We start from the raw sequence: 27,091 nt of genomic DNA, 5'->3' as shown, positions 1-27,091 counted from the left end.
ACTTTTTGCCTTGAGTGTGTTTGACAAGGCATGGCTTTTGTCTTTGGTAACTGATAAGGTCTGTTGTTGTGTGTTCTTGTATCTTCTGTCTGCTGATCCAGCCTGCAGTGTTGTCAGCTCAGTGAGGAATGTCAGGAGACTGGAGCAAAAGGGACATTAAATGGTTGACACTGAGGGATGGCAATAAATGAGATGGGAGCTAAATATATAGGTTTGTGACATTCTAGCTGCTAGCTTAAGTCCTGCTGTTTGTTGCTTGGATATACTAACCTTAAAAAGGAAGAGAATGCATTGTAGCACAGGGAAGAAAAAAAACAGCTGGTGGCTTATCAGTCAGCCCCAATGACAGAAAAGGTTAGAGAGTTTGGAAGGACAAACTTTGAAAGAGTGCTTTTATTAATAACACAGTATTTGATATATGTAGTTTTATAAAACTATTCTAAAACTTTGCACTTTTCAGTGGCTCATTCAGTGCAAAAAGACATGAATGCTATGTTTGTTGACCAAATAAAATTACTTTAAAAATTTACTTATTTTCGATTCAAGCAGTTTGTTAGGTGATTTTTACGGTAGCTTTCCTTTGATGTTTTCTTGCTCCATAATGAGACTCTTGGAAACAGTTTGGTACTTGATTAAGTAGCTTGGAGTTTAATGATTAATTTAGAAAAAAAAATTGTTTATTTTTGTAATAGATGAAAGCATGAATGCTCTCAATGAACTTCATATATCTTAATCCTCATCTTTATTAGATATATAGAAAAGTAGTGTGATTTTAATCACTTACAAAATGAAAGTTAATGTTTGAAAAAATTGGTGTTTAATTGCATAAAAGTGTCATATTTGACATGTAACTTATAAGTACGGCTAGTTCTTCTGCGTGCAGTAAAGACTGTTAGAATGTAGACTGGAAATAAGTACAGTGTCTTCGTTAAAAAATTAATCCTGTTTATATTGTTTGCTGCTTCTTGTCCGAGATTTCTCCAGTTTCTTCTCAAGAACCTGTTTAGTTCTTCAAACTTGATTGTTCCTTCTGGCTTCCAGCTGTCAGCTGACCCCCCAAAAAAGTGAAGAGCAAACCCTCATTTATGGCTCTTTAGCAGGTGAACTGGTAATGAACAAGCCTTTCTGTTCTGTCTTCTGTACTTGTAGTAAGTGTCTCTGTGTTGTTGACAGCCTGACTCTGGGTTGAACAGGTCCCTGAAAGAGGCTGTGGGCTAAAGACAGTGGAACTGTACCGCAAGTTAAAAGCCTTTAATGGAGAGGACTGTGCCAGTTTTTTGTTTTAAATGATCCTTGTGCAGCAGCCTAAACTGACATGGTGCAAAGAGATCAGGAAATTCCAAACCTCCTCTTCTTAGCAGGATTTGGTATTCCCTAAAGTTTGGTAGTGTTTGTAGAAGTGAGGTGTAGCCCAGCAGCTAAGTGTCAGCTTTTAGAAGACTGCAACAATGATATATGGGCCTCATTTGTCTTAATATTAAAAGCTGGATTTTTTTCCCCATAATAGGAGCAGATTCTCCATGTTACAGTAGTACTACTAGAGTGGTTTTCTATCATTTTGAGATGGTCTTGCATTAATTTATGTTTCTGTATATGTTTTTGTTCTCTATGGTCAGTACAAAAATAGGTATGTGAAAGTTCAGTTGGACTGTATGTAGTAGGATGATGCACCAGATATGATTTTCAGGCCTTGAATAAAAGAGATTAGAGAGATTTGAACTGCTTTGCTCAGGGATTTTGGTGTACTGTGTTTAGTCAGATTTACTTTTTTATATATCTCTGTATAGACAGATTGATGGCTATGGAGCTATATACTAATTTGAAAATCTTCCTCTTGCATTTAGTACCTGATGCCATTTCTGAAGTGCTGGTTGCCTTTTTTAATTAGCACAGCAGCTCTTTGTGGATCTTGAATTCTGGAAGTTGTTTAGGTTAATGCCAGTATTACCTATGTGGTACATTATACAGAAATATGGGAATAAATGTCAGCAAAACTTAGCTTATTTAATAAACTTGCCTTTACTCCTTCTATCTATCTAATGCAAGTGCTGATTGTTTACAGTATTAGGTGTTTTCCAGGTGATGATTTCATTCTGCACAGTTAAAATCAGAAGAACAAAGTTTTTATAGCTTTATGTTAGAGATCAGTAATTTGAGAGTTATTGTTAAATTCTCTCTAATTTTGTAGTCTGTTTATCTGACTTACACTGCTTCTCTTTAAAGGAACTTAGGGAGTGTAACTTCTGCAATGTTTTGAAGTTTCTTGACAGTATAATGTAAGATCATGTGGCACTCATTTTCACAAAAAATGTAGATCTCCCTTTGGGTTTGGATTACTTTCTAGCTTCCATCTGAAGGTTAGATAATAATTAGATAATAATCTAATGCCAAAACTATATGGTGGATGTGTAATTTTATTACAGAAAAGTGAAAATGAAAAAGAACTTCTTATAGAATTCTGGGCAGTAAAGCTCCTTAATAATCACCTAATTTTGAACTAAACGGTAAATCTCTTGGCATAAATGTTTACATCTTGGGTTAGTTTTTAGAAAATGGAATTGAAGAAAATGTTGGTGTTAGATTGCGGTAATTTGCCAAATCTCGTAGGCTAAGATACTTATTCTTTGGTATGCTGTTAGGTAGACTGATCTTCAAATTGGCCTAAGAATTTGTGAATAAATGTTATTAGCTCTTTAGCAACTAAACTGGCAAAACAGTGCCCTGGAGATTAAAGATACTATCTTTGTGTTAATGTAAAAAAAAAAATGCCTTTCCCCCCCCCTCACCTTTGATAACACATGTATACATTGTGTTTAAAAAATGAAGGGGAATATTTTGTCCAGAGGAGCTGAAAATAGATTTTCTGGGAAGACTGTGTTATATTTTGTGACTGAATGCGTGGATGAAAATTACGTTGGTACCGTAGATAACGTTTTGAAGATACTGATTTTTGGATGTACGAGATTTACTATATCCTGAATTCTTATGACTACATTTTGATGATGAGTTCTGACAGATGCCTAGTTAAAACAGATAACAAAGGAAACTCCATGTTGGCTTCTCTGACTAGTTGTAATGCATTCAGTCAACTAGGTGTAGCTACTGCTGAGGCTTTGTCACATTCATTAGAATTCCAGTGCTAAAAATTAAGTGTTGTTTAGATAAATATCTAACTATCATTATAATATTTCATTAAAAATCTTCAATACCTGAATACCTGAACACCAAGTATTTAATGTGAATACTTGGTCGTTTACTCAGGTCCTCATATAAAATGCAGGTTAGGAATTTGGAGAAAAAAGTTGCACACTTCAGTGTAATACTTCTGGTTTGTGTGGTTTTTTTCTTTTAATCTATGATCTGAGATTTCCTTGTTCTTTAATCAAGAAAGCTGTATTACCATTATTAAAATGACCTGAGAAGCTAGCCTGATTTTTTTTCCCCCCCTTCCGTTATTATAGACCTGATCTAATGTATTTACATGACGTTTGTAAAGCTGTTTGTCAGTTAAACACAGTCTCAAAGCTTTCAGCACAGAGGTTATTAGAGGTGAATATTGTGGATTTAAAGGATTTAGTAATTCATTCTAAATCCCAGCTATGCTTTTAAATGCATTTATTTTTTGCCTTTTTTTTTTTCTTTTTAAAGGAGCATTTTAAGCATTAGGATGTGGCCTGCTGGGTTAAAATGATACTTTGACATCACATAGATAGTCTGGTTTGTCTAGTTTACAGCTATGATCAGAAAGATTCTGAGCTTTTTGGATGATCACCATGTCAGTGGCTGATATTCTGCTCAGCCAGGAACAAATGCAAATAATCTGGTAATTGGCAAGTCAACTCTGCCAACACAGCTAACATTGCAGAATTGTGGTATGTAAATTGTGCTGCCCTTCCAGTACCTGAAGGGGAGCCTACAGGGGGGCTGGAGAGGGTCTTTTCAGTATGGCCTTTAGGGGTAGGACAAAGGTAGTGGATGTAAACTGAAAGAGGGTAAAATTAAATTAGATATTAGGAAGAAATTCTTTACTGAGGGTGGTGAGGCACTGGAACAAGTTGCCCAGAGAAGCTGTGGGTGCCCCATCCTTGGAAGTGTTCAAGGTTGGGTTGGATGGGGCTTTGAGCAACCTGGTCTAGTGGAAGGTGGTCCTGCCCCCATGGCAAGGGTTTGGAATTAGATGATCTTTGAGCTTCCTTCCAACCCAAACGGTCCTATGATTTTATGAAATGAAATAAGTTGATATTTTAAGATAGTTATGTTGTTGTGGTGTCTTGGGGCTTTAAATGTATGGCAGTGCTTCATAAAAACAATTTAGTTTTTCTTGTAGCAAGCAATATATCTGTTAAAATTTATCACCCAGTTAATGTAACGTCAGTTTTCTATCTGAAATTAGATCATGTGCTGGGTTTTTTTTGACATGTTCCAGAACATAATTGGAAGTAGTATTTAATTTGTTCAGTAATGTTATGATGGCAGAATACAGATATTAGCAAAGAGAACTTTATGGTTTAGTAGGACTCAGGGTTGCCCTGTGAAAATTTAATACTTGTGATTCTTGTAACTAAAAAAATCAGTTTAAGTGAAAAAAAATTTAAATTAAAAAAAGTCCTGATTTGTCGTATTAAAAAAATCCTAAAAGGTCTTATTTATTGTACCACCTGTTTAAGTGTTACTTAGAGAACATCACTGGTAAGAAACAGTAATAGACAAGCAGTTCTAAGGTAGACCAAACTGAGTATTATGGTAATCCATCCTTTAAATCATGACACATATATTCCTGATATCCAAGAAGGGAAGGCAGGCGTTCTTAATCCAACAAGGAGAACTGTTGTTCGTCACTGATTCTTTACTGTCTTATTATTAAAGCTTTACTGGCAAACATAGATAAATTTGTATCAGCATTTCTTATGAAAGATCTGTACAGTCTTTATATGGACAAGGTCTTTTTACTAACTGTCCAAGGAGTGCTAAATATTATGCTCAGTTTTGGTCAGCCAACTGACTTGCACCATATGTGCCTTCATTCAAAAAATTTTATTCAATTCTGAACGTAATGTAAACAGCTCGGTGTCTGAATTGTACCGATGCTATTCTACCAGCATTCTAGATGAGGTGAGTTAGAGGTTAAACAGCATTGAGACTGACTGACTCATGCATGCCATTGAACATAAATACCTTGGTACTTAGAACAGAGATTTAATGTGTTCTTCCCTGCTCCAAATAGCGCTTACTAGTAAGCTTGATAAACTTCCTGGAGAACTTTCTTCTTTCTGAACATCCCGTGGAATCTGTACTGTTCTAATTGACTTAAGAAGTTGTGCTTTAAAAATCCAGTTAAAAATAATGTAATTTAAAGGAATTTAACATGTTACCATAATTACTGCTACACTAACTGCATTATGTAATACCTAGGTTAAATCTGGGACAGAGTGATAGATATAGGTATTTGTATGGAGAGAACTCATTTACTCTTTGTTACTAGCTGAATTTTTCATTGTAACCTCTGAGATATGTAATAGGCGAAACCTTTGCATTAATCATATTCCTCCGGATGCTGGTATTTTTGTATAATATATCACAGACTTCAAAACACTGAATGTTAACTTTGTTCTTCTGCTGCACAAATGCTATGTTTTGGTGACATACTACAATTATGCTCATATCCTTTGTTTTTGCATTAATGCATATTTTACATACAGAAGTTTTTGAACTAGACTAAGCTGGTCTTACTCCCACAATAATTATCCGTTCTTGCCCATAACAAGACAAGTTATTATCTGGCTTTGATGTTGAAAAGTGATTGTGGTAACTGAATTAGGAACAAAAAACCCCAAACCCTATAATCTGTGTTAAAAAGTACCCAATGTACTAAATAAAGATGGAACCAGTCTTAGTGAATTACATATGTACTGAAAACTGTGCTTAGCCACTTACTAAACTAGGAAAAAGAGAAATCTTTTTATTATCTCCCTTCTTCACCAGTGATAAAGGTTTTGCTTTTTTCTTTGTGACAGCTCAAATTTTAGAGAATTGGAACTATTTTAAATATTTTAGCTGTAATGATCCTTTTAATAAATGATGGGGATTAAACTGCTCACACTTGAAGTCATCTTGGAGGTATTTCAAATGATGTTCTAGAGGTTTTGATTTTGTTAATCCAGCACAAAAGTACCTAACTGAAAATATGACAGATCCTAATTTTCTGAGGGTTGATATTCTGTATTTTGTTCTCCAGTACCTTAAAGGTTTTATATTTGTGTTTAAGTGATGAAGAGATTATTTCATGATAATTTGCTTGTGTAAGTTGCTTACAGCACAGCATTTCTAATTTACTGCTTAACTTCATCACTTAAATGCTTCAATAGTTCTCATTTGGCTTTGATTATAGTATTAGAATGGTGTTTGTCAGATACACACAGCAAATGTAAGTGGATATATTTGACATAAGCAGATTATACGTGTCCTGCTGGTGTTCACTACATATGTACTTTGGCCTTTACTTGGTTTTTTGCTTAGAAAACATCCTGTATTTAGGGATGGAGGGAATGTTTCTCATTCATTGTTGTCTGCAGCATCTCTTCTGTTACCAGTAGTAGGTGGTTTTGGAAGAGATTTCGGGGAAACAACTTCCCATGTTGTCACTAGCAGTCTTAACAACTACTAAAGTTGGTTTGTATGTAAAAATTAACTTCTAAATGTGGTTACTATTGTCTGTGTTCACTGTATTGACAGATGATAATACCATCTGCTTTGTCAACCTCCTCTCCCTGTAAAATCTCATCAGATAATCTATTTTTCTTAACTGTGCTAAACACTTGCCAAATTCCACTGGAGCATATTTAATCCTCAAAATACATGCTAATGCAGCTAATGAAAGATTTCACAATTTCAAAATTATTGTATTTTTGAAACATTAAATTTTTCCCACTTGTTTTCTTAAATGTATACAAGTGGCTGTTTCTGTAAACTTTGCCTTTGTTTCTAGCTAATCTACATTGTGGTCACTTAGGGAGCTGTGTTTGTAATGCACTTGGTTTTATTTGATTGTAATTCTTATTATTGCTTCAACAAAAGCTGTGTAGCTGTTTTCAGTTGTGGTAAGCATAGTGTTGGATCACTGAAAACACTTAAGCCATGGAATATATTTGAGGTTTTCTATTAATGGAATCTATTTCCTTAATCGCAGCCCATCAAAAATGCACTGGTGTTATCTTCTGTACAGGATGAGCCAGTGGTATTTAAAGAAAATACTTTTTACTGAAAAAAGGGATGGGGACTGTAAATGTTAACTGAAAGACTATGCCTTTAATCCATCTTTGCTGTTATTTTGCTGTCAATTTTATTCATGGTCATCTTTAGTAAAGGAAAAAAAAATTATGTGTGTACAGGTCTACATGTTAGTTCTCTTGAAACTGTGTGTCTTTTTGTATACATACATGTACATAAATATTCATAGCAACAGATGTGCTTGTAAAAAACCTAACTAACCAAAGATCCCCAAAGTAACAGCCAAAAGCGAATTTTTTTACAGAGTTGTCATTGTGAAAATGGTTATATGGTTATGATACATTATTTGAATAAATGTTGGAAAATATTATGCTAGAAAGCATATTCTGAGTAAGGTCAGGTAAATTGCGCATTTGTTTTTTCCTTTCTCCTGCAAAATATTTCAGATTACTTTCTCAGAAATTCAATCTCAAAGGTACCTATCTATAATATTATGCTACAAGCTTTGTTTTCTTTATTAAACACTGAACTACCTAACTGAAAGTATACGATCTTATCTTCTTAAAATTTAATATGCTGTATTTTGTTTTCTAATACCTCAAGTTGTTTTATACTTGCTTCAAGTTACAGGCTTTCAAAAAATCAAACCAACTATATGTGTCTGATTTTTTTTTTTTAATTGTTATCTAAAACTCAGCTGAAAGCAATTCAAGCTTTTGCTAATAAATGCAGAAATATTTTATGGAAAAATGCCTCTATTACCAGTATCATAAACCAATATTCCTGTAAAAAGAAAGCAATAAAAAAAATCAAGCCTGAATTTACTAATTTTCGTGTGTCAGTGAAAACTTTTACTGAGTTCTGAGTCTCGTTTCCTGAGTATTTGTTTTGTCAGCATAGTGCTATTTTTTATCTTCTGTGTTAATATTTCCAATTTAAGTTTGCATATAAATGTTTCAGTTAAGTGCACTAGCTGATTTTCTTCCTAAAATCCGTGCATGAAAATACGTATTTGAATTTAATTGTATCTTTAAAAAATATATTAATATTTAGAAGCAGTGCTAATCTTGCTCACAAAGAGTACTCCACATTAAACAAACATCATCGTGAGTGTCATACACATTCATCACGCTTTCTTTTGAATGCCTTCCTTGTCTTGCAGTTCCTTTGTGTCTCTTCATTACTTCACTTCCATGGTTGGCACTTCAGCCTGTGACTGTCAGATTAAGTTATCTCCTGAATGGTCTTGGAATAAGGCTATTACGATCTGAAGACATAGAAGGTTTCCTCCTAAGTGGCTAAACTGACTGTCAGCATTGCTGCTTAAGATAAAATTGCCAGATATTCTCCATTATAACATCCAGTTTTCAGTTGCATCCTAACCTTGACATATTTTAACCCCTGAACCATGCACAGTCCTGATCTCTAGATGCTTTTTATTTGGTGGGGAAAGTCATATGAAAATGGAATGATCAAGAAAGGTTGCTCTCCATGTCTTTAAAAAGCAAACTAACCACCGGGACATTTTGAACTACATTTTTGGGATGCTTTAGTTTGTTTAATGTATCAGTATGCAATCTGAAAGCTGACTTGGCTATGTAGAAGGCTGAGTATAAGATACAGTTTTCTCTTTTGATGAATATCCACTTTCAGCTGGCAGAGTTATATCAAACATGCAACTGATTGGGGAAAAAATGGGGATAAGGGAAGGGCCAGGCTGCTGTCTAACTGATTGAGAAGTCTGAAGTTTTTGTGTCCTGTTACGGTTAAAAGAAAGGAGTTAGTGAAATATAAAGGTAGTCTCAAAATGGAGAGCGTTTTCATATATGACATAACTGTACTGGAGCTGATTTCTACAGGCAGTTAAGAATTAGATAACACAATCAAGAGTGGACATTTATGGTTAGAAGTACTCAGTTGTTGTAATTACAGTGGGTTTTTCAGGAAACCTTAGGATTTATGTGATTTTTCTAAGTTGGAGATCAGAAGATGAGACCAAATGTCAGATTACTAGAAACAGACATATTGTAAAATATTAGTTATGAATCATTCGTAAAGAAAGAACTCATTTTTTTCTATTTAGAATTTTTTTTGAATTTAGGTGCTTATTATGATGTCTTAAAATATCCTTAATTAAAGTCAACATAAAGTGTAAAACATCTTTTGGTTTTGGTATAATGAGGAACTACTGAGGTTTTCTTGAGACTTTCTGTAAAATAATGTTTAGGCTCTGTGTAAAAAGTATTCAAATGTGCATTGTACCTAAGGAACATAAAAGTTTTAAGAGTTTTCTTGATTTCCTTAAGTTGAAATAGACTTGAAGAATAGCTTGGTTTGGCTTTTGTCAAGTGATAAGTAACTAATTTGCAAAGTTGGTGTTTAGTAAACCGTTGTAACATTTGCTAATAAGATGGTAGAATAAATCAGTTTTTAATTGAGTTAAATAGATGTTTAATCAAATGCATGTTCTTTCTTGCTAGATTTGGATATTTCAATCAAATTAGATTTTTTTCAAATTCATCTGCAGTAATGAAGTAAAGATTTTTTTTTCCCATCAGTTAAATTAGATATTGTCACATTTTATTTTCATATTTAAAAGGAAAAACAAATAAAAAGTCACAATAGTAGTATGCAATTTAGTACTACTGGACTACCTCAAGTTCTTCACATTTTAACTTTAACGAAAGTTCCTTAAACACTGCATTTCCCGTACTGTAAAAACCAGACAAACTTCTTTGCAATCTCTTATTAATCAGCAGCTCTGAGCCTTTAGCATAGTTCATTCTTATTTTCCTTTACTACTTTTGTGGCTGATGAGGCATAGGGGGACTATGAACGCACCCAGTCTACTTGGGAAATAGTTTTGCTATACATAGGGAATACAATAAGTTGTTATCAGAGAATTTCTGATGCAAGTGGAGTTGTTAGGTAGTGTGAATTCATTCTCACATACATTCAAAGTAGTGCAGTCTTAAATTGGTCAAATCGATTTCTGAACCACTGCTGTTTTCTTTAATAGCAATTCTCTGGGGTTAAGGTGAATCCCACAGTGCTAGCCAAATGGAGAGTGGAAAAGGGTGTCAGAAATTAAAGGGAAATATTCTTAGCTTTGGCTCTGTACAAATGTTAGAGCAAGCAGTATTCCTTACAACGGGTTATTTGTTGGGAAACACAAAGTGATAAAGAGTGTGATTGGGTGAGAGTACGAGACAAAAAGCGTGCGAAATGTTGAGTTAGATGTTAAGAGTGGTCTTCTGAATTTGTCAGATGTCTCGTTCTGATAATTCTGTTTGATAGTCTGTCTGGCCTGACAGGTAAGAGAAGCAGTAGCTGTGGATACAGCTAGATTCTGACAAAACTTTTGAGACTGGCCAAGTAGAAGGCTTACTCTGTTTTGTGTTCCTGAGCTGTGGTCTTGCTCGTCACTGCTCTGTCCCTCTTGACAAAAGAGTTGGAATTATTTTTTCCAATGAGTTCTGAACTAGGACTTTAGGATGGTTGTCTGAGGAACTGAATACTGACGTTGATCCATCGGTACAAAAACTAGGGGATCATTTGTTAAAGCAGTAATTGGCTTAATCTAAGATAATTGATTACTGATGAGTCAATTAAGACTGCACCTCAGGTGGGGTCCTGCAGAATTCTCCTTCATCTTGAATCTCTAACACATTCAAGAAGAACTTGGATGGTAGGTTAAAAAATATGCTTAAAAAAAGAAGTAAGTCATACCAAATGCTTTTAAAGATAGAATTGAAATTCAAAACTGTCTTGAAATTACTGTGCCTGAAGTCAACAGTGTGGAATTCATAACACAAATGTCAAGCCCCCTTGTAGGGGGACGTAAGAGTTGCATATGAATACAAAAGTAGGGAAAAGTAGCAAGGCCAAGGTAATAGAGAAGACTGTTTGGGGTCAATGAATGTTGAAACAAACATAAGAACTGAATTTTTGGGGTGGGGAAAGAAGCAGCTTGGGATGTGCTAATAAGAATGTGGTTTGTAAGATAATTGTTCTGAGTAACTTAACCTTGTTGAGGTCTCAGTTGAAGAATTACCTTGCCTAGGCATCCTGCTTTTAGAAATAAAAAAATTGGAGGGCCCCAGATAGGTAATGAGAATGATCAGAAGTTTGGAAGGAATATCCAAAAAGATTCAGAGGGTTTATACATACAGTTTGGGTTGAGCTGCCTTGGAATGAAGGTTCTGGAAAAGGAACTGGCGTAACATTTAACAGAACGTGTTGCGTTTAAATCAGTGATTTCTCAACTAGAAGTTCTAAATAGTGTTCAGACAACATATATAAAGTTGCAAATTTAAGAATAATACAGGTTCCTCCTTTTTTTCTTAGTATACTATATTATTCAATTTAATTTTTTTAATGCAAATTATCTTACTAACTGATTATTCTTTTAGTCATAATCCAAAATCATAAAACATTAGAGGCTGCTGTTTTTCTTGGGAGATAGAGGATATAATAGTCAGCTTTTATGTTGGTTAAAAGATTGTTTTAAAGTCAAGTTTGCAATATTATTTTACCATTACTGGTGGAATGACATAGATCTCTAAAGTTTTAGTGTGCAGGAAGCACAGTTGTGGAGAAAGGCAAGAAAGATGCTGTTTATGTAAGATGGTATAATTCTGATATAATATGTGAAATGTGTAACATGTAAGAATTTAATAATATTTCAAGGCTGAGCTTTATCGCTTGTAGCTAGTACATTTCTTTATCGAGTCTTAGTGAGTATTCCTTAATTTCTTCTGATTCAGTTTTTTTTATGTTCACAAGTTCCTTTAGTCTTTATTTCACACCCCACCACCCCCTGGCAGTTGATTCAGACTTCATAATATGTCTTTGTTTTCTGAGCTTGCAATACTAAATAACTTAGGGAGTGTGTATTCCCTATGAATAGTTTAGCTGCTGTGAAACATGGTTGTTTTTGCTGAAAAACTTTAATTTGCTTCTGTTCATAATTTCTGCTCACTCTTAAGTCATTTCTGGTCTTTGCAGTTTTATAAGGATTTCAAATATGTTGAATTGTAGTACTCCAAACCAGTTTTAATTAGCTGAGGAAATGAAAGCCAACAACTTCTTCACAATTCAATTGAATAGCTTTGTTTACCAGGATCTAAAATATTCAGACTTCTGTTCTTACTGCAGAGTTCCTGGTCTCTTAAAATCTTTGAATTTAATGTTCAGTCTGAGATTTCTTAGTTTATCTATCCTTTGAGCATGGTGCTTCATCTTTGCACTGCAGTTGTCACAGGGTACTGCAGTATGTTCTCAGTGCTACCATCACTTAGTGCCTTTTTTTAATTTATGTCATTACTTCCAGAATGTGTGATTGAAAATAATGAAAGGGAAAAAACCCTTGAAAATAATTAGGAAATAATGTTATGTATGGGTGGTATTACTTTGTTAAGTGTAGGCGGGGGAATGTCTGCTGAAGTTAGCCAATTAAACATGAAATACTTGCTTTATTTGAATGTACAACTGAGTAAATTATATAGCTTACAAAAAGTGCTTTTGTTGTGTTTGTATATACACATATATTTTTATATATATATACGTATTTTATATATATGTGTGTCGATATATACATGTGTGTGTATATATATACGACAATACAGTGTTTTAAAAAAATGTTGCCCATGAAACCTAAAATGAGAATGTAATTTGAGAAGCCCCATTCCATATTTATGAAGGAAATGCTATGGCATGGGTAGGTAAAGAAGGGTTTCTCTAGATGTGCTTCCCAGATTGAGCCCACCAGAACAGAATGGAATGGTGAAAAAGAATGTTTTTTACAGGCTCCTTATGTGTGGGCAGGGAGCAATGAAATAGTGGGTGCAGAGACCTTTCTTGAAGGTTCTGTGTCATTGTGGGACTGGACGTACACCTGGCACCTGAGCTGTCCCCCCACACGGAAGTTGTGTGAATGTCTGGTCATGCAACCGGGCCATGTGTGTTTCCGTGACATGATGCACATTGTTGGCCTATGGATGAACATACCTGGTCATGTTAGTGTGGTGAGGGATAGGGGTTTGTAGTTTCTCTAAGACCTGGTAGAATATAATGAGGAAGAAATTAGGAACACCACTGCTGTACACTGCGCAATGTTAAATTTAAAAGACCTAGTTTCACTTGAAACCTCTATCCCCCAAAGTTGGGGTCACATAGGTATTTGATACATGAAGGCAGTAGTTGCCTCATTCTTCAGCCTCAGGTGTGAACCCTGTGGTGTTCTAAACCATTAAACACTGATATTTTTAGAGACAGAAATACATCATGTTAAATTTTTTATTAATTTTGTTTACTTGCTTTTATAGAAATATTTTTTTCTTTTCAGTTTAACTTTGTTGGAAGAATCCTTGGGCCCAGAGGACTAACAGCTAAACAGCTTGAGGCAGAAACAGGATGCAAGATAATGGTCCGAGGGAAGGGCTCGATGAGGGACAAAAAGAAGGTAAGCTCTTGAAGGGTAGCATAGTTTCAGATGCATAGTTTTCTTTTCTTACGGAGGGTAAGCTCATGTCTCTCATTCTTACTTGTTGTGTTCTTACTATATGCTTTTTCATTATCTAGTGTCATTTACAGACTTAGCACATAACACAAGCTATCCTGAAAAAGTTAAATATGTGTTCTCCATAATGCTGCAATTGGAAGTCTAACTAGCAATTATAAAGTATTCTTCAGTAGTAAGTGACTTATAATTGTGTCATGTTTCACAAGGTAAAGGTAAAAATTGAATTTAAATGTATCTTTCTAAGGAAAAGCTGTTAACCTCAAAGGTGATGTTAATAATTTTCTTGTATTGAATTACCAAAGTAGTGATTTGTGCAACTAGTGTGGATTAAAAAAAAAAATAAAAAAATTAATGTATTTCTGGCAGTCAGTTCTGTCTAAGTGAACCAAAAAGCACTGTGTTCCTGGTTTTATTTTGTGTTCAGATGAAGCTGCAGTGTAATTAGGGCTGTTCCTTGCCCCAATTATGTAATGTGCTCCGCCCATATAAACTGCATGATAGAGCCATCCTGAATGTAAGGTTACTCTTGTGGTAACTGTTTTTCTAGGTTTATTTTCTAGCTACTTCCCTCCACCTCTGGCTACTGCTGCTTGAATTATACCAACTTCTCCACTGCAGTTTTAAGTGTGCGCTTAACATGGCTCTTTTCCTCTTTGTTCCCAGAAGTATTGTTTCTTTTGGTTCTTTTGTAGAAAACTCCCTCTTTTCCTTATCTGATCAGCCACATAGTGCATTCTCTTGATACATATGTGGCACGTACCAGTTACAATAGAAAGCTAATGTCTACCTGATTAAACATTTCTTTCTTCCAGAGCTCGTCACTGTAACTTTCAAATTTCATTTGATACCTCTTGTTTTCATAATATGCTGTAGTACTGTCACCACCCTTTCTCTTATTCCAGCTATGGCTGTTTTGGATTTTGAGATTTCCAGCTTCTGAGCAAAGACCCAGTCTAACCTAGAGATGTTCTGGTTGTCTAGGTTCTGTAGAAGTAAGAGGATGTGACTATCTGTGTTTTTATTAGATCTATAACAACCTTCATTCTTTGAATGCATTTTATATTAAGTCCCACTGAAGATATGGCCAGCTAGCAATCATGTTCTCTTTCTACAACATCAGCAGGGCAGGCACTTAGGCAGCACCAGCCTGTGTAGCACATGTTTGTGCACCATGTCTTTTGTTATTCTCGGCTGCCAGCTGGGATAACAGCACCTTCCCCAAAATGTTACGTGTTCTGACCTATCCGTTCAACGTTCATGTAGGTCTTGGAGTTTGTGAAATGTCTGTTACAGAATCACAGAATGGGGGATGTTGGAAGGGATCTCTGGAGGTTCCCCCCCGCGAGCAGGGTCACCTAGAAAAGGTTGCCTGTGCCCGTGTCCAGATGGCTGTTACATTTAGAGTCCTCCCACCACTGTGCTTCAGAACCTGTCCTGTCCTGTGCAGAGTCATCTCTCTAGATAGCCTGGACAGGTTTACTGTCTGGGGAAGTGGTATTTGTGGACTGATTTCCTCCACTCTCCATACTTTTTTTTCATTATTATTAGTTTTTGACTGCTTGGAGAATAGGCAGTGGGAGTTACTGGAGTTTTGTATTTAAGAAAAAGCTTAGAGGAATGGAGACCTTCTGAGTGAGTCATGCGATTTTTTTTTTTAAGTTTAGTAAGAAAAGCTATCTTCAACAAGGACAAGCATGGGAGATCAGCTGGAACCTTGTATACATTGAAAAGCACAAACTGATTCAGCCAACACTTGAATGCCCATTACATCTTCTAAGTTGGTTGTCTCATATTTTTGGAGTACAGAAGTTTGGAAGACAGAAGTTTTCTATCAGCCTGCACCTCAGGAAGTCTTCCATCATCCCCATATCACCATTGGTGAATCAGAGCTCAAATCAGTCCAGCAGTTTAATTACCTAGGTAGCCTCATCTCCTCAGATGGTAAGATTGATGGGGAGATAGACAACAGGTTAGCAAAGGCATATAGTGCCTTCGGAAAGCTCCATAAAAGAGTCTGGCGAAATAAACACTTGAAGAAAAGTACCAAGATCAGTGCTTACAGAGCCATAGTGCTGTCTACTCTCTGATATGGTTCCGAATCATGGGTCATTTACCACCACCACCTGTGACTCCTAGAACGCTTCCATCAACACTGTCTCCACACAATCCTAAATATCCACTGGTCAAATTATGTAACTAACATGTCTGCTCTAGAACAGGCAGCAGTTACGAGTATTGAGGCCATGTTGATGAGAACACAGCTGCGATGGGCAGGGCACGTCTCCAGGATGGAGGACCACTGCCTCCCTAAGATCCTGCTCTATGGAGAACTTGCCACCGGCTGCTGCAAGAGAGGAGCCCCAAAGAGAAGATACAAGGACTCCCTGAAACAACATCTCAGCCTTGGCCACACTGATCTCCATCGCTGGTCTACTCTGGCCTCCAATCGGGAGGTCTGGAGACACACCATCTATAACGCTGCTGCTTCCTTTGAGAACACTCACAGGATCACCATTGAAGAGAAAAGACAACACAGAAAGAATCGTGTCTTGCCGATACCATCCAAGGAGTCTTTCTGCTGTGCCTTTTGTAACTGGTCTTGTCTGTCTCGCAGTGGCCTCTTTAGCCACCAGCGCGCTTGTAGCAAATGAGGGTAGAGCCCTTCCTAAATCTTAATTCGCGAAGCCCAGCCATGATGATGATGACTGCAGTTAATATCGAATGTATTTGAGTGATATCATAGTATATTTTAATACCAAATAGTATGATATTAGTTGTAAACCAGTGTTGAGTACGAAATACTTTTCTTTATAAAACTGATTTTCATGCCATTCATTCCTAATCTTTCTAAAGTTTTCCTGAGGTGATTTGTATTGGTTATTAGTTTATATATTTCAGAATGGCCTTTTTGGTGTCTACACCATTGTTGATGTAATAGGAAGAATTTCACAATCCTTGATTATGATGCAGTCTGTGATGCACACTAATAAGATGTTCCTTGTAAAAATAAAGATTTGGAAGCTGTGTTTAAGATGTGGTGATCACAAACAGACTAAAGTAAGAATGAGAGATATCTATCAGTTTGGGGTGTAAGTACACTTTTTGCTATTGGCTCTTGCTTTTTTTCTGATTATTTATACTTACACGGGAACTTTCTAGTTCATCTTGCAGTGCAAGATGATCAACTTCCTTGACAGTCTGTGTCGTTTAATGATAACTACCTTTTTTTTCATTTTCTCTTTGAAGGTTGTACTTCAAAATGCTAATGTACTTCCAAGTTTAAAATAGAGAAGTATTTTTTTCATGGAAGGTTACACTTATTCTTTTTAAAAACCCTTCCTTCATTTAGAGTCAGTGTTGTTTAGAAAAGTCAGTACTTAATGAGGTTTTTCATTGAATTGTTTGAAATTTGGGGGAGATAAGAAATGCAGGTCAAATTTTATGTGTATTTTGTAAGTACATTTCATATCTGCAAACCTGATTTCCCAGTGCTAACTATAAAAGAAACTGTGTTGGTTGTGGTAAGGAATTAATTACTAAACCAGTGTCAATCTAATGTTACTGAATCTCCTTGAGTAAACTGTACATGTACTTTACTACCTTGCTCGTGGTTCCAGAACCCACGAGAAAATATGAAAGATGTGCTGGAAAACAAACCATCCAGATATGCTCTGTAGAGGATTTTATGCTGCTGTGTGAGCCTATGAACAGAAGTAATGAATTAGAAATCTTTGTCACAGGGCCAAAACATTTGAACTGGCATCACATCTTGAAACTTGCTGACAGATTTCCCCCAGAAAGCAAGGGAAATCCTCAAATTGTTTGTATCTGAAGCTCAGCTGGTAATCAGAACATCTCTCTAGGCAGCTTTCAACAAATTTAAAATCAAGACCTTAATTACTGAGAATATTGTGATTAGAGCCTGGGGGTACTTAAAAGAGATTATTGGGGAGAGGAGAAGAGTTGCAGGCATTCATCAAAAGCTAATGAATGTGTAACTTTATTAAGACCAAGGATTTTTTTGCTTAGTCTAAATGTACCTTTCATTAAGTACTGAGGAAAACTAGTGACTCGCACACCAGTTAAAAAGTACTCCTTAATAAAGTGGAGACTGTCCAATGGTGGAAAAGCAAAACATTTTTTTACATGAATTCCACAAAACAGGAGTCAAGCGGAGTCAGCCCAGTGCTCTTTAGTGCACTTACTGCCATTATTTCACTTAGAGAGGTATGAAGCCTTACAGCATCAGGCTGCTGGCTTGTGCCAGTCTTGGTCAACTCCACTGTTTTTTCCCATTTCTTCCTACTTTTAGACAAGAATCTCCTCTAGAACAGTGTGTGACAAGAGAGCATTACTCATTTTTACTTCATGAGGAAGCATCTCATTATGAGAGACAGAATTTTTTTCCTTAATTGATTATTTCAATTAGAAAGGCAGGCAGCTATGCAGTTCTGAATTTGAAGAACTCTGTGCCTTCATCCACTGTAACAGCTTCAAATCTGTTGCAGTTCATATTAGATCATTTGAACTGATTTTTGGTTTCTGACCTACAGTTTACTTGTTCCTACATCACTGGTCACCTTGAAAGCATAAGTTACGTAAGGTTTCATGAAAGACAAGCTCTTAGTTAGTACTAGTCTTGACCTTTGACTTGTGTAGAGTTGTTACAGTAAATAGATAATTCCATATCTTTGCACTCTCTGGTTTTCTGTTTTTATAGTAAGGGTAAAAAGGAAATAGAAACCACCTGTCCTTGGTACCTGCACGAAGTTTGAGGAAAATTATTAAGAGTGGAAAAATTTAGCTGTCTTGTGATCAGGATATTTTTCTTACATTTACATGCTGTAGAGTATTATATATTTTATTATTTGAATGCCTTTTAGTCTCTGAAATACCATCTGATACACTTTGATTTCCAATTGAAGGTCTTAAACATTAGTTTAGCTAATAAAGTGATGTTACTGACGTTAGATAACATATACTTTGTAGTGCATCTTGTTAAAGAAGCCCTGTTATTGCTACCCTGTGTATAAGATGCTTAACTTTCACATTTCTGAAAAGTACTGTGTGTGAACAAATCATAAAGGTCTGCCGAAGCTGTTCTGTGTTTCAAAATGGAAGTTTGACCAGCCATCATTGTTCTTATGTTCTGGGAATAAAATGCTTGGCTCAGGCTTGTGGCCTCTAAAATGTGCCTTTACATACAAGCATGCTAGTAGTGTTTGACAGTTTCATATATCTGTGTTGACAAACCATGGCCACAGTTTGGAATGGCAATTTTAAAAAATTCTGTCACTGGTTGCAAAGGTGGTGTTTTGACTATTTGTCAATACCCTTAGGAATTGCAGGGAAAAAAATTCTTTAGGTGACTGGGGTCATTGACACGTGAAAGTGAAGAGCAATTCCATATACATAATACATTACTAGAATAAATGTACTTTTATTAAAAAAATTAAAATAATCCCTTCCTGACAAAGCTGTGTTGTTTCTGGAGGTCAGATGCTTACTTTTCCATTTAGACCTACTGGCAGAATCCCTTGTCAACATCCATCATTAAGGGTGCTTTTTATTAACACTGACTTCTAGTTACTGGAATCTGACTGACTGAGACAGTGTGGAGTGGCAGCTGAGCATGTTTGATATGCTGGGTTCTGCTTTGTTAATTTCTGTTGCAAATCAAAGCTGCAACTTGTCTGTATAAGAGAGTTACATTCACTTTTAATTGCTTTCAACTTCTGTGACTATACCTTAAAAGTTGTTGTATGAGCAGGTAGTCTCGAATCATTGCCTGAACATCTGTATATAAACAAGTCTGGTTTATAAATTAAAATGCTATGTCTGTTGAACGGGAATTGACACATCTTATTCTGTACCATGGTAGAAATTGTCTTTCTGCGGAATTATTCCTAGACTTTTGTTAACTGGGAAGCACAGAGAGCGTTAATTGTGTTAGTCTAGGTTGACTAGACTGCAGCTCACAGTTGTTTGTATCTGACATTTGAACAGAAGTTTTGAAAGGCTTGGGGGACTATGCATACGTAATTGTTTTGAGGTACTGACAAAATTGTCTTCAAACATCTATCTACATTTTACTTTGTCTAGCAAAGTAGTGAAACAAGATTGAAATAATGAAAATCTACTGTAACCTGAAACTTTTCCCATACTTATTTCACAGAAAAGGCTCAGAAACAAGTTACTGAACTAGGTGAGACTTTGTTTTAGCAGAGTATTGGCATTCTTATGTACAGTCATACAATTTCTTAAAGCTTTAATTTTTCCTCTCGAAGGGGTAATAGTGTTGAAAATTATCTAAGAAGACTAAAACAAGGGAGTTATTTTTTCTGAGATTCCACAAAGGACAGATTCAGTGCTATTTTCCCATATTTGTGGTGTGCTGTGAAGGATAACTAGTGGTTTTGCAGACTTTACCATCATTCTCATTTAATCCACAGAACTCTTTCTGGATTCTAGATTTGTCTACATTGCAACCTTAACCTGTTGACCTCCCCTTCAGTGAATGATTTGGTGTTCGTTATATGGCTGAATTTTTTTTTTCTAGTTTAAGAATTAATGTGATGATCTTGCTTAACAGAAATCATTTCTGTTCAGGGTTGCATTTTTGAGTGTGTTTCTTGAGTATTGTGGAACTCTGCTTGCAATTCTGTGTGGGAAAGACCAGACTTAGTTTGAGCCTCATGGGAATTTTCTTGTCCTGTATGAAGATTCAGCCTACTTAAACGAGGGAATGGAGTTATAACCAGTTTATTCAAGAAGCAAAGCAGCATGCCTGTGTGATTCCTGAGTATCTATCAATTCTTGACAGTTTTTGGTTCTCCGTATTTTTTGGGTGGCTGCTGGTGGGCAGAATACAGGTGGTTGTTTACCATACTGGATATGGCTCCTTAGGGTCAGATTTAGCAATTTTATTGAGACTGACAAGAAGGCTCTTTTGAAGGAGTAAAAGAGTAAACACAAGCTAATATACCACTGTTGCTGAAACCAGATACGTAGATTATTAATTGAACATTTGGAAGATAGAGATATTTGACTTTCTGCTGTTTTACTGTTTTCTAAACAGAGACAAGTAGTCTGTAGTGTTTCTTTGTGGCAAGGTACTGGATTCCTTGTCAACTGTATCATAGCAGTCATAAATTGCAATTCCTAAAATGACTGAATGGTGTTCCATTTAAACTTGTTTATAGATGGTGACAGTTTTTCACTTTCCTTAGGTCTTCTGGCTTAGTATTAGCCTTTGTCATGCCTGGACTTGGATTGAAATGGATATTACTGATCGCAGGTTGCTCTTCTGCTATGTGTGGCCTACAGTACAGTGTATTAAGCATATGAATGAAATTCAAGTAGCTGTGTAGGTAGGTGTGTGGGGGGACAATATCCTCACTTTACAGTTTATCCAGCTACAGTTGCAAGATTTTGTTGTTGGTCTTTACACTTTTCAGATGGAGGAGGGATTTATTGACAGTCAGTTGCATGTTTTTGTTAGTCTTTTCCGAGAGTAATTAGCAGTTTCTGTCTTCTAACTATTCATATTTTTTTCATATCTTTTTAGGCAGTAAATGAGGAATGTTTTGAAGTGCGTGCACACTGAATATTTCATAAAAAGTGTCTTTAAAACTTATAACAACTCCATTTAAAGTGTGTTGAGCATTTGCATGGAAGGATGACAACTTAAACAAATGTTTGTTAAGGCCAGGTACACAGACCTCCTTTTCTGTTAGAGAAAACTTGTTACTCTTACAGTAGTGCAAAGAACAGTCTCTTAATTGAGTGCCTTTATTTGGCATGTGGGCAGTGAGTGCATATAACCTAAATGTTTGGATATAATACTTACATAAATTATGATAATGCTTTTTCTGTGTCTAGTAAGTCTGATGCAGGTGTTACTTTCTTCCTAATATTTCCATACTGTTCTGTGATCATTTGTTGTGGTACAAGGTTGATATGACTGTTTCCAGTGAGGTTAACATTTCATGGAGGCAGAAAGGAATTGGATGTTCTGGTGTGGAATTATTTAATTATTTGGAGGGGTTTTTTGACACTACTTTCTTCGATATTGATTTGATATGGTATTGTAGTGGTTTTCTTTGTTGGAATTTTTTAACATTGTTGATAGCAGGTTTTTTTAAGAGAATCTCTTCAAGTTTGATAGCCAGCAAAATCAGACCCCTGAGTTATAAATGAAAAGCTGAAAACTGGTCTTTCTGTTCTCCTGTCTTCCCTTGTGTAGTGGTTTGAACCAGGTTTTCCCCTTGAAGCTAAGAAAATGGTAAAACCCCAGGTGGTGGTGACCCCTGGAAGTTTTGAAGTTTTGTCCAATCTGCGCTCCTGCGAAGTATAAACATACCACAAGCAAACGGAAGAGAAGGTTGTTGTGGTCTGGTTGTAGAAGTGGTAGCCATGTTCTGAGGCCACAAGGAGCAGAGGGCAGAAGCCCCCTGGGGGGGGGTTTGGCCCCCAGCCCCCAGCGGGGGCCTGCGGGGACCTGGAACAGCATAAAGCTGGGCTAAGTGCCTGCAGGTGAGAGCTGAGAAAGTTTTCTCCACTGTAAGTGAGCAGAGACAGAGCAGCAGCAGAAGCAGCATCCAGAGACTCTGGCTAAGAGCCAGGACAGATAATAACTGAACCAAACAGCAAACGGCATGCACCGCGGAGAGGACTCTTGGAAGGAGAGCCGAGAAAAGAGAGTCAGCAGCAGAGCTACAGAGTTTTGGGGGTAAGAACTGAACCAGACCCCCCAAAACTCCTTTGAGACCTCCGAGAAAGGAGGGAGATGGACTCTTATTAAGGAGAGGAGTCTTGGACATGCAGCACTAGAGAGAGAGAGGAGCTGAGAAGCTCAAAAGTGTCCTGAAGCTGGACCGGGACAAAGAGGAATGCAGAGGGGGGTGACCTTGGCCTTTCCCCTCCCCTCGCCACTGCTGCCAAGGTGGCAGCCTGAAACAGAGCACAGGAGCTCTGGTAGAACTCTTGAGGCAAAGGCTTGCAACTGAATGCTACCCAAGATGTTCTGACTCAGGGGTGAACCCCCTGAGGAAGGGACTTTCACGAAGATGCCCCTGCATTTTGTGATATGCCTGTGGTGAAGCGAGTTTAGTCCCTGCTGGCAGTCCACGGGTGAGACCTTCGCTTGGAGTCGAAGGAGAGCCAAGAGGAGTGAAAGGAGACCCCCTTGTGTCTTGAAAGACCCTCGTTTGGAGACGCCGGGCCAAGGGGCTTGGAGAGCCCCTTGTGTGTATTGAAAAGAAATCCAGCTATCAATTGCTGCATGTGAAGAGGACAGATGACTGCTGCCTTAGAGACATTGCTGCTCTGAAGAAGGGATCTGTCCTTCTTCCCTCCTGGACTTTTATTTGGAGGGGAGAAGAGATCTGATCCATTCTAAATACTTATGTCATGGTAGAGATAGTTGTGATCGTGTGTATAATGTATTATAATATTTATTTGTACAGTCATTGTAATATATTCCCTTTCCCCCATTCTGAGTCTCGTGTTTTGTCTAGAAAAAAACCACATCTTATACTAGGTTGAGATGGGGGAGGGGGCTTAGACTAGGGAATTAGATTTTGGGGATCTCAAACCATGACACCTTGGTATAGTCTTGAGTGTTGTACATGTCTTGGCTCTGCGGTCTGGAGCTCTGGGAACAATTTCCTGAATTATGTCCAAAGTATGGACATGGTTGCCTAGTTCTGGGTATTTTTTCTCTTCAGTCTCCCATATTTCTCCGTGTCAAAATGCTGTTTCATTTTCTCCCTGTTGGACCTTTAAATTCTAGACACCAGATCCTAACGTTTCACCCCAGATAAACTTTTTTCCTCAGGGAGTGTGACTGTATACCTTAATTTATTGGCCCTTGGTGTTTCTGCTGTGGTGATACTTAAAAGGGTAAGGAAAGAAATGCTGACATTCTGTGGGATAAAGTTGCTCTTCATTTTAGTAACTGCATGTTTGTCTTAAATAAGAAAGCAGCTTTTTGAAAGATGGGACCCATAGCACAATTAATAACAGCTCTGTCACAGCATGTGTACTCTTTGGAGTATTTTTATAAATAGTTATCTGGAATGTTCAGTCCTGCAGCCGTACAGAACGATTAATGCGTCTCTGGCAATCAGATGGTGCTAAAGGATTGGAGTGACAAATGACGTTCAGCTGACTGACTGAATCCACCTGAAGTACCTGACTGTTTCAGTTAATCCTCTTGACAGAATTATTTGGTAGCCAGTTAAGATGCAGAACTGTTGATTTCAAATGCCCCACATATTTACAACCATATGTATTCAAGGGAATTTAATTTTTAGGCTGCTGGGATCTTGGGGGGGTTTTAGTTTTAACTAGCTTGCTGAACTCATGAAATATACTGTGATATATAATTTCAAGAACTAAAAGCTAGTAGTTGACAAAGAAATTTTAGATGTAAAATTAATTTTTATAGAGAAAAATTGAGGGTCTTCTGCATTGATAATATATGTCTTCATCTAGTAAGTGATCTTCAAATGACCAACCAGTCTTTGAAGTGGCTGTGAAATATTCATTTATGTTTCAAGTTGACAACACTGGAATTGAATGTTCACTTAAATTTTGACTGACAAAAAGACCTACAACTTAAATATGTTAGCTCACACTGACTCAAAACAGCATTAATCGGGAAAGGTCTTAAGGTAAGCTTTATTAAAAACCAAAATAAGTGATAAATTTTAAAGTTACTAATGTGTTTTGAAATACTGAAACCAATCTGGAAATTAGTATGCAGTGAGGAGACAAGGGTATTGCAAATACCAGAATTGCTTTTTGCAGCCTGACTAGTGAAATTTTTCCGTATCCAGCCTTTTAGACTACGTGTTCAATTTAGCTTGAAATACACCTTTTTGGAATAGTTCATTTGGTAGTAAAATTAACCTTCCTTAAAAAAAGAAAAGAAAAGAAAACCCCTGAATTTTCCATTTCTAAGAAAAATCAGATACTTTGACTTTGCCATGTCTTCTATATACACCTGAAGAAACAAATGTTTTGAAGAGGAAAACACATGCTATTGATTATGTGTTTCAGTTCTCTTAAGGAAATCTGATTTTATTTGGTCATTGCAGCCTTCAGACCTATTATTTGCAGTCTAATTCAGTCCATCTTTCATGACTTATAGTGGAAGAGACTGCCAGGTAGAATACAGTGTAGTGATTTGAAATGAGTCATATTCAGCATATTACTTGTTCCTGTTAAACCCACTTTCAATTGGCTGGTTTTGCAAGTCATAATATTAAGTATATTGAATTTGACTAGACAATGCCGTATCACCAATCTTGCCAGATGCAGAAATCGGCATTTTGAGTATGCTTTTTGGATCCTGGTGTTTCATAGTAGTAGGTACAGGATTTTTCCAGTCTCTTCCTTGGAGAGCCATGTAACAGATGAGGCAGTGTTTGCAGGGGCACCACTGGGAAGGAATATTCAGGTTCCCTTCAGCTGTATCATTCTTTACACTAGGCTGTAGTGGGTAGGAGTTCAAATATACAGCTTATATTTGCTGCTCAAACAGTTGTTTATAGTGACCCTTAGGGAAGAAGCAACAGAAGGAACATAAACATTGCATGGGCAGCAACAGCAGGCTGACAGGCCTAGTTTTGCCCTACTGGCTGGTTAAGTAAGACTCCTGTATTGCAAGAGGAAGGAAAGAGAAAATCACATTGAACATTGAAAAGAAAAAAAAAAAAAGGCAAATTTGAAGGCCCTCAAAATGTAAAATAATTTGTCACACATTCACCTGTTAGTTCATAAATGTCAGTTCTTCTAAAAGGCATATCCAGTTTTTTCTTGGATTTGACTTGACAGAATGTTTCAGGATCTGCAGCTGGGCTGCAGAACTAAACTGATTTTTTTCAGGTTTTTAAACAGATCAGTGAATCAGGCATCTCTTGTAATTTTTGCTGCTCTCCTGATCTGGAAAAAGGATCTGTGCTCCTTTGAGAGTCATCTTGAAGAAGTGGTTGTCGATCATGGAATCAACTAAGAAAGCATTTTATTTACTTCACTTACCTGACTTAAAAGCTCAGCCTGAGGAAAGAACTGTTTCGGCTTCCTTTGTTAATGTACATTTCTGCACAGCTGAGTCACTGAACACACAGGCTTGCTTTTAGGGGTCTTTCTTCCACTCCTGTTAGCTTGGAAGTGATTTTGTGATCTTTTAAGAGAAATAACCAACCAACCCCTGCCCCCATCCCATTTTATTCTTGCATTTAAGAGTTTTGCAAGAGCAAGCTTTCAAACTGTCAGTGGCAGACCATAGTTGTGGGTAACAATATTTTATAGACCATATAATTTCGCAGTAGTTCTTTCTTGATCTCTTAGAGCTGCTGGCAAGTATCCTTTCCCACGATTTTAACCAGTGCTCGGTGGATCTCAAACTGTGGACTGCTTCTAGAGGACCAGTGAAATGTATCACAAAGAACCAAGCTCATACATGTGGTCTAGATGCATAAGAAGTTCTAAGTCTGCACTTGTAATAGAACATATATGTGGGCCTTCCAAAAACAAAACAAAAAAAAGGACAGGGTGTCAAAATGGTTATTCCTGCCAAAATTATACTAACGACACTATTTCATAGTGACTTCCTTTATATGAATATATTTTTAATATAGTGAAAAAATCATGGATAATCAGTTATTCCAAATGGATTTTCTATTGACAATGAAAAATTATTGACATTCAACAATTAAGCAACTTTAGCTGTGACACTTATTACTGACACATTTGTCATTAAATATACAAAAAAGTGAGTTTTGGTTAATTTGAAGATGCAGTGAGCTTTGATATTGATAACAACATGAAAAATGACCGAAGATGATACTTAGTTATCCACTATCATGTATATATTAAATTAATTGTAAGATCAGTTTCATTCCCTGATGAGCTGTGTTCTAAGTAATGCGCACTTACACATTTGCTTCTAAAACACTGATAAAGGCAATCTGTCGGAATGTTTTTAAGACAATAGCTATTTAATGAATAGCTTGTGTGTACAGGAGAAAAGAATAAGCTTGATTGCTTACAATCTGACATTTGAAAAAGCATTTTTTAGATCTCTGTATTTGCATATCTAATTGCTGTGTAATCAAAACTAAGTGAACTGTAGCTACTTGAAACTAAAAAATGAAAGGCAATCATCTTTAGAGGGGGAGATATCCCACTCATATGCAAGCCTGTTTGAATATTAGAATTATATTCTTCTTGTGTTTAATTATAGGTGTTTGACTGAGCAGTAAATTTATGCCTGTGTATTAAAGAAGTGAATGTGACCCTGAAACATCAGCTTTCCTTTGTTGGAGCAAAGCA

The 27,091-nt window shown here is 36.7% G+C and overlaps 1 protein-coding gene across 11 annotated transcripts in view; it reads left to right on the top strand.

Moving 5' to 3' along the window:
- Positions 1-27,091, top strand: part of QKI (QKI, KH domain containing RNA binding) — a 152,992-nt gene that overhangs the window by 51,233 nt on the left and 74,668 nt on the right. For all 11 annotated transcript variants that reach the window (XM_064648971.1, XM_064648972.1, XM_064648970.1 and 8 more), the window contains exon 3: positions 13,574-13,690. In XM_064648971.1, coding sequence (XP_064505041.1) covers positions 13,574-13,690 — 117 coding nt within the window. The remainder of the gene's footprint in view (positions 1-13,573; positions 13,691-27,091) is intronic.

Source organism: Pseudopipra pipra, chromosome 3, assembly GCF_036250125.1.
Source record: "Pseudopipra pipra isolate bDixPip1 chromosome 3, bDixPip1.hap1, whole genome shotgun sequence".
NCBI lineage: Eukaryota > Metazoa > Chordata > Aves > Passeriformes > Pipridae > Pseudopipra > Pseudopipra pipra.
The sequence above is the reverse complement of the archived record's forward strand: the minus strand, read 5'-3'. Positions and strand labels throughout refer to the sequence as shown.